This window comes from Pelodiscus sinensis, unplaced genomic scaffold (assembly GCF_049634645.1).
Source record: "Pelodiscus sinensis isolate JC-2024 unplaced genomic scaffold, ASM4963464v1 ctg144, whole genome shotgun sequence".
NCBI classification, from domain to species: Eukaryota; Metazoa; Chordata; order Testudines; family Trionychidae; genus Pelodiscus; species Pelodiscus sinensis.
In genome coordinates this window covers 41,175-48,420 of record NW_027465974.1, presented here as the reverse complement: position 1 = coordinate 48,420, position 7,246 = coordinate 41,175, and the positions used below count along the sequence as shown (strand labels likewise).

Below are 7,246 nucleotides of genomic sequence, written 5' to 3'. Positions count from 1 at the left end.
GACGGGCCTTGACCTCCCTCCGCGACTTCCGCCGGAAGAAGGGCAGAGCCGCTGCGCGGCGGGAACCATACCCCGGAAGCGATACTGTCCTCACCGGAAGGGACCCGCCAGACACCGGAAGTTGACCCAAACGCTGCCGGAAGTGGGTCTCGCAGGGGTTGGGGCCGCTGTTGCCAATAGCAGCGGGGGGGCAAAGGGCGGGGGCGGGACTCCTGGGTTCCCTCCCCGGCTCTGGGGGGCCCGTGGGGCTGGAGGACACGGCGGGGGGGGGGGCGTTGCCACCTGGGGGAGCCCCAGGTTTCCTAGGCTACCAGGTACCCGCCCCCAGGGGCCCCCTCGCTCCTTCCCGCCGGGCGCCAGGCCCCTGCCCCCGCCCTGGCTTGGGGGCCGCGCTCAGGCCCCTTGGGGGGGCAGTTCTGGGGGCTGGTTGGTGTCTCATCGCCCTGATGAGCCCCTGTGCCCCCCCCACTGCCCCCCTCCCCCACTGGCCCCCCCTCCCCCACTGGCCCCCTCCCCCCCCACTGGCCTCAAGCTGTGTCCTGTCTCCGCAGCCCATGGCCTCCCGGACGGACAAGTCCCTGCTGTCGGCGGAGCTGGAGGACGAGGGCGACGAGTTCGGGCAGCTGCTGCTCCGGGTGCGTGAGCCGCGCCGCCCGGCTCCCTGCGCCTCACAGAGCGGTGCCGGGGAGTCCGGTGCGGGGAGCCTGCCGGCCGTGTCCGTGGGGTCCTCGGAGCTCTCAATTGGCACCTCATGGCGTGGCATGGACCTGGTGGGCTCTGCCCCTGCCCTACCTGCAGGCTTTGTGGCACATCGATGGCTGCAGATGGCGGAGAGATGAACAAGGGATCTGGAGGGGGAAGGAGTTGGCCCCCAGGGCAGGGGCTGGTGGGATCTTGGCAAGGGGGAATAGCCCCCTTACTCCCCATGGAATCATTCTCATTCGATAGAATGGGGTGAGGAGAGGGGTTCTCATGGCTGGAATCTGTGGGGAGGGTGATGGGGGAGTTGTGGGTTCATTTGCAAAGATCTGCCTGCGCTGGGGGTTTATTCCAGGCTAGTGATGTTAGATATTGGGTAATAGAATAGTCGACTGACTGCGTGAATTCTTAGTAGTTAGTCGACTGTTCTACAGCCCCCAGGGCCAGCAACCAATCTGTCTGGCCACCTTCCCAGGGACCCCCCTGCCATCCCATGCTGCTGCCTCCTGTATCAGAGACAGTACTGCAGGGTGCCAGGCAGGAGACAGTCCACAAGGGGAGCCAGTTTAAACATCAGCTCCCCTCACAGACTGACTTCCTGTTGCCCCAGGCTGCAGGCGGACAAAAGCTGCTGGGGGCGGGGAGGCTGCTGCTGCAAAACCACCTGTGTCCACGGCCAGCCCAGGCTCACTGTGGGCAGAGGCTGCTGCTGCCAAACAGCCTCCATCCACCGCCGGCCCAGGCTCACTGTGGGCGGAGGCTGCCCTCCCTCCCTGCGCTGCTCCCTCTAATAGAGGCAGCAGTGTGGGGTGGGGGGGACAGGCAGCATTGCAGAGCCAGTGTTGGGGGGAATTGGCTTTTAAGCCAGCTCTCCCCAGCACTGGCTTATGCTTCCTCCCGCCCCGGCTGCCTCTGATACAGAGGCAGCAAGGGGGTAGGGAATGCGAATAGTTGACTAGATTGACTGACGAACCGAGGCTTATTGGTTAATCGTACAGTGACTACTCATTCACATCCCTACCCCAGGCGTGTGGGTGTGGCAGCACTGACGTGGGTCTTCTCTCTCCTTCTCTCCAGGCCACACATAAGATCCAGAACACGATGCCCTCAGTGCCTGCCTCAAAACCCATCCAGCCCCAGCCTGGTATGAGTCTGGGGAGGGGGGAGCCCAGGGCTGGGCTGCCAGGGGGCTGGGAGAGGGGAACACCCTAATCCCCTCCGTTCCCTTTCCCTCCAGGCTTTTGCATTAAGACCCACACGGGTTCGCAGGAGAAGGTGTTTGTGAACATCTGCCGGTCGATGCACATCCCGCCGCCCCCCGACCTCAGCCGCCAGGAACTGGAGTGTCTGATCGAGTCGGACAGCGCCTCGTCCTTCCGCATCCCCATGAGCCTGGGGGAGCCCCATGCCGAGCTGGACAACAGTGAGCACCCCCCCATGACCCTTGACCCCTGGCTCCCCAGCATGCAAACACACTCATGTCTGTGACCCCTGACCCACAGCAAGGACCCTTCTCCCTTTCCTCTCTAGGGGGCCCCAGGGCAGGGACTGACTGGCTCAGGGGATGGGGAGTGGGTCACCGGGCCTTTCCCCTCTTGGGTGCGCCAGCTCCCATGCAATCCCAGAGTAGGGGGCGGGGGCCTGTCCTTTCTGTGGGACTCTGGCCCTGATTCGATCCCGGCGCTCAGGGGTATTCTGGGTCTGATGTGGGGGGGAGGGGGTTCAGAGGCTGCCTGCTAGGCTGAGCTTTTGCAGTCATTCTGCATTGCAGGTGGGAACGGCTGCACCACCTACGACGTCGTCATCAACTCCGGCTTCTTCGCCAAACTGGAGGTGAGCGCCCCCTGCGGGGCCGGGGTATCTCACAGCCTCGTGAGCCCCACAGCTGGGGGTTCTGCCAGATTCAGGAGCGGGGGTGGAGGGTGTTAATGTGTGTGGGACTTGGGGGGATAGAGACCTAAAGGGACCCTCAGGCTAAATCCGCCCATCCTCTCTGTGCCAGGCGGATCCCTTCTTCAAAGAGTTCTTCATCACTGTCGCCTTGGAGGGGCTGGCAGACAAGTACAATATGGACATCAATCACCCAGGTACTGTCCAGCTCAAGGCTGGGGGTACTTTGGGGCTGTAGGCCGGGCGTGAGGGGCACCCGTAGGGCTGGAGGGGGAGAGCTGGGCTGGCAAGGGCTGCGGATTGGGAGTGAGGGGCACCCAGCGGGGGAGGGAGGGGGCGGCATGGCTGGGCTGTCAGGGGCTGCGGGTCAGGAGTGAGGGGCACTGTCAGGGCGAGGGGGGACACAGGGCTGGGCTGTCAGGGGTTGTGGGTCAGGAATGAAGGGCACCAGTAGGGCTGGGGGCGGTGGGGAGCTATTACTTCCCATCTGTCCCCTCCCCATTAATCCCTTCCCTGCCACTGCGCAGAATGGCGAATGCTGAAGAACCGTAAGTTTATGGGCTCCGTCTCTGAACAGACCATCCGCACCAAGTCCAGCCCCGTCATACAGGAGATGGATGTCAGGTGAGTGGATTGGCGGGTATCTGATTTACACACACCCCATTTTAGAAGGATGCTAGACTCTGCCCCATGTATGTCTGGTGCTAGCGGATGCTGTGACACCTCCTATCCCCCACACCCCAGCTGCTGTTCTGATTGCTGCTTGGGAAATCCAGTGGCAAAGAGTTCCACTGGCTCTGCATGAATTGAAATAAATGTCAGTGTGTTTGAATCCCTTAGTCCTGCCCTTTCTCATTCCCCCCGTCTTATCCTCAGGAGTTCAGTGGGTTCTCCCCCATTGGACAGGCACTCGGCGGGGTGGGAAATACAGCTGATCCAAGCCGATCGAGCCCAGATGCCTTGGGGCATGTCTACACAGCAGGGCAAAAGTCGAATTAAGCTGCTCAGCTTCAGCTCCGTCGATTGCGTCGCTGAAGTCGAAATAGCTTAATCTGGCTTTGGGCGCTGTCTCCACAGCCGGAAGTGGAAGGAAGAACGCTTTTCCTTCCATTTCCTGTACTCCTTGTGACATGAGGGTTACCGGAGTCGGAGTAAAACATCCTGCTCGCCAGGATTCTGAAATCACAGCTTGCTGTGTAGACGCGCCCAAAATGTGTTAATTCGGAATTACGTCAGTTACGCCGACATACCGCTGCTGTGTAGACGGAGTCGGGGGAGCATGTAACCGGGGGTATCTTGTCACCTAGGGCCTGCCTACCCTAGGAAATAACTTATTTTGAAATAACTCCCGAAATAACTCTTTCGAGAGCGCGCGTCCACGCTTCAGGGAAGCCTCGAAACGAGTCCCAGGCAGGCTCCCGGAACGTGGACGTGTTCCCTCGACTTAGAGCCCCAGGAAGCACCAGAGCGTGATCACTTTGAGTGAGTCTGGGGGGTCGTTCTTTCGAAATAGCAGCAGCGGAGCGGCCACGCTCCCGCGGTCGCGAAAGCAGCGTCGTTCCTCGTGGGAAGCGGGCGGCCGTCCTTTCGCACTCACAGGCTTGGCGGTGCGGACGTGCCGCGTGTCGGTTCGAAATAACTCCCTAGTGGAGACCAGAGGGGCTAGGAAGGACTTTGGGGCCCCCCCGGGAAACCCAGCGTCCCAGCAGTGCGACAGAGTCAGGCCTGGGGGCTGCAGGCAGTGGGGTGGGAAGGTTGAGGTGATGATATAAGGTGGTCTGGGGGGGCTGCAGAATAGGAGTCAGACTGGCGTGACTGCAAGAGCTTGGTTGAAATGGAGCCCTGGCTGGGGGAGGGGGCTGTGGGTGCGGGAGGGGCTGTTAAAGCTCCCCCCCCTCCATAAGAGAAGCAGATGGGGAAGCGCAGGCCCAGACGTGTCCTGTGTGCGTCTGTAGCAGTGACAATGGTGGGGAGACCCACAGGGACACTTGGGGGGGCTGGGTCTGAAGCCAGGCCAGGGGACAAAGGAGGAATATTGGGGGACAAGCAGGAATTATTACTGTGCTGAAATTCCCTCCCCCACATAGCCCCTTCCTCTGTCACTCCCCCGCTGCTCTGTAGAGCCCTCTCCCCCTGCTTGGGGGCCCCCCCTCCTGGCGTGGCCCCCCTAGGGCTGTGCTGGCTGTTGCTGAGGAGCTGTTGGGGGGTGCTCAGCCCTGCTCCCCCTCTGAGCACCTGCTCTCCCCACCCTTGTTTCTTTCTGCAGCTCCCCCGTGGTCCCCAAATTCACCATCCTGGCGGAGCCGGCGGGGAGGCCCCCCGAGTTCCTGCTGGCTGAGATCCACCTGCCCAAAGTGGTGAGTTCTGCAGAGGGGAGCTCCTGGCAGCTCCAGCCTGGGTCTGTGGCAGCAGGGAGGTGTGGGCGGCCGTGGGGCAGGTCTCTCTGAATGAGGGGCACGGTGGGGTGCAGCAGGGGCTCTGGCCATAGGGCGGGTCTGTCCCACCGGAGCATGCTGTGGGGCGGGTCCGTTCCAGTGGGGGGTGCCGGCCGTAGGGTGGGTCTGTTCCAGCAGAGGGTGATGTGGGGCAAAGGGTGATGTGGGGCAAAGGGTGATGTGGGGCAAAGGGTGCTAGCCGTGGGGCAGGTCTGTCTCTCTAGGGGGCCCTGTGGGGCAGGAGGTGCCAGCCAGCTTGGATCTGTCCCAGTGGGGGGGGGCATGGGGTGCTGGCTGTGCGGCGGGGCTGTCCCTACTGTGGGTTCTGTGGGGCGAGGGTGCCAACCGTGGGTCGGCTCTCTGCCAGGGGGGCACTGTGTGTGTGTGGGGGGGTGCCCCCCATGGTGCGGGTCTGTCCCAGCGATGGGTGCAACGGGGTGGGGTTGTCCCAGCCACGGGGTTGCAATGGGGTGGGGGTGCTGGCCTTGGGGCAGGTCTGTCCCAACAGAGGGGGCTGTGGGGTGGGGATGCTGGGGTCTGTCCCCCCAGGTTCTCATGACCCTCCTGCAGGGCTCGGCGCTGGAGTTGTCCCTGGAGCTGGGGCAGGACCGGGTCGTGCTGCGGGGGGGCCCGGACCCCTACGTCCTCGACATCTACATCCCCCACGACATCGTCCCCGAGTGCAGCCATGCCCGCTTCCACCGGGGCATGAGGGTGAGCCGCTCCTTGGGGGACCCCACCTCCCCAGGGAAACCCCCCCCAGGAATCCTGCCCCTGGGGGGACCCCACTTCCCCAGGGGAACCCCCCCAGGAATTCCGCCCCTTGGGGGACCCCACCTCCCCCCAGGGGAACCCCCCCAGGAATCCCGCCCCTTGGAGGACCCCACCTCCCCAGGGGAACCCCCCCAGGAATCCCACCCTTTGGAGGACCCCACCTCCCCAGGGGAACCCCCCCCAGAAATTCCGCCCCTTGGAGGACCTTACCTCCCCCCAGAGGTACCCCCTCAGGAATCCCGCCCCTTGGGGGACCCTACCTCCCCAGGGGAACCCCCTAGGAATCCCACCCTTTGGGGGACCTTACCTCCCCAGGGGAACCCCCCAGGAATCCCACCCCTTGGGGGACCTTACCTCCCCAGGGGAACCCCCCAGGAATCCCAGGGTGGGGTGATCACGTTTCCCTTAGGGAAGTGTTTTCAAACCCGGCCCTGCAGGGCGAACTGATCAGCTCCTGCCTGAGTCCCTCAGCCCGTCCCCGGCCCTGCACGGCTCCCGCCCCTGGGCGCCGGCTCCCTGGGGCCCCTCTGCGCAGGGACGCTCCGTATCCTGCTCCCGCCCGAGTGCTGGGACCGTGACCAACTTGCCCCGGGGTCCCCTCAGCCCCCCACTCGCCTGCACAGCCCGCTGAGTCAGTGAGGGCGGGGCAGGGCGAGTGACAGGAGCGAGCAGGGGCAGAGCCTTGGAGAAGGGGCGGGGCCTCGGTGTGGGGGTGCCACAGGGGCTCCCTGAAAAGTTTTAAATAAAAATGGGAGAGGGGGGGTTTAAATAAAAATTGCGAACCGCTGCCCCCAGGCAAAAACGCCCAGCCCCTAAGACAGTGACCCCGCCCCCAAGCTGTGGCCCCTCCCCTTCTGATGTGACTCCACCCCCTCTGGCTGGGGCTCCTTTCTGTTGGGCTCCTTCCCGCCCATCTGACTCCGCCCCGTTCTCAGTGGCCCCTCCCCTAGCCCCATGAGCAGGCACTGCCCGACAGCTCTGACCCTCCGCCCCGGTTTCCCCCACGCTCACCCCCCCTCCTCTCCTCGCAGGTGCTGACTGTCAAGATGCCTGTCCAGTCCCAGCTGGGGCCCCTTTGAGCCAGGTCCCCTGTGCCGAGAAGCCAGGATCTGGAGTGGGGGGCCCCCCAGACTGTGGGGGGGTCAGCACTGTGATTCCCAGCAGCAGGGGCAGGTGAACGCCAGTATTCCTGGGGTCTCTCCCGGCTCTGGGAGGAGAGTAGGGTCTGGTGGGTAGGGTGGGGCAAGGCACGGAGCCAGGACGCCTGGGTTTTTCTTTCCAGCTCTTGCTCCTGCCCTGCCCAGAGATCAGCTCCTGTGGGGAGGCCGGGACGCTGCCGCCCTGGTGCCGGGATGGGGGCGGCGAAGGGGGGCAGCTGGCTTGTCAGGGGCTGGGTTGTGCCATTTTCATCTGCATCCAGAGGGGTGCAATAAAGAGTGTGAAGGAAA

General features: G+C 63.7%; 1 protein-coding gene across 2 annotated transcripts; it reads left to right on the top strand.

Annotated features, from left to right (window-relative positions):
- The first annotated feature begins 88 nt into the window (after nucleotides 1-88).
- Nucleotides 89-7,246, top strand: PIH1D1 (PIH1 domain containing 1). Of its 2 annotated transcripts, none has more exons than XM_075917511.1 (10): nucleotides 89-142; nucleotides 552-635; nucleotides 1,777-1,843; nucleotides 1,937-2,122; nucleotides 2,471-2,532; nucleotides 2,702-2,786; nucleotides 3,117-3,213; nucleotides 4,856-4,946; nucleotides 5,595-5,738; nucleotides 6,830-7,246. In XM_075917511.1, exons 2-10 carry the CDS (start codon nucleotides 555-557, stop codon nucleotides 6,875-6,877), a joined length of 861 nt encoding a protein of 286 aa, XP_075773626.1. In that variant the 5' UTR covers nucleotides 89-142; nucleotides 552-554; the 3' UTR covers nucleotides 6,878-7,246. The 2 variants fall into 2 exon arrangements, with proteins under 2 accessions (XP_075773626.1, XP_075773625.1); XM_075917510.1 differs by lacking the exon at nucleotides 89-142 and adding an exon at nucleotides 154-314.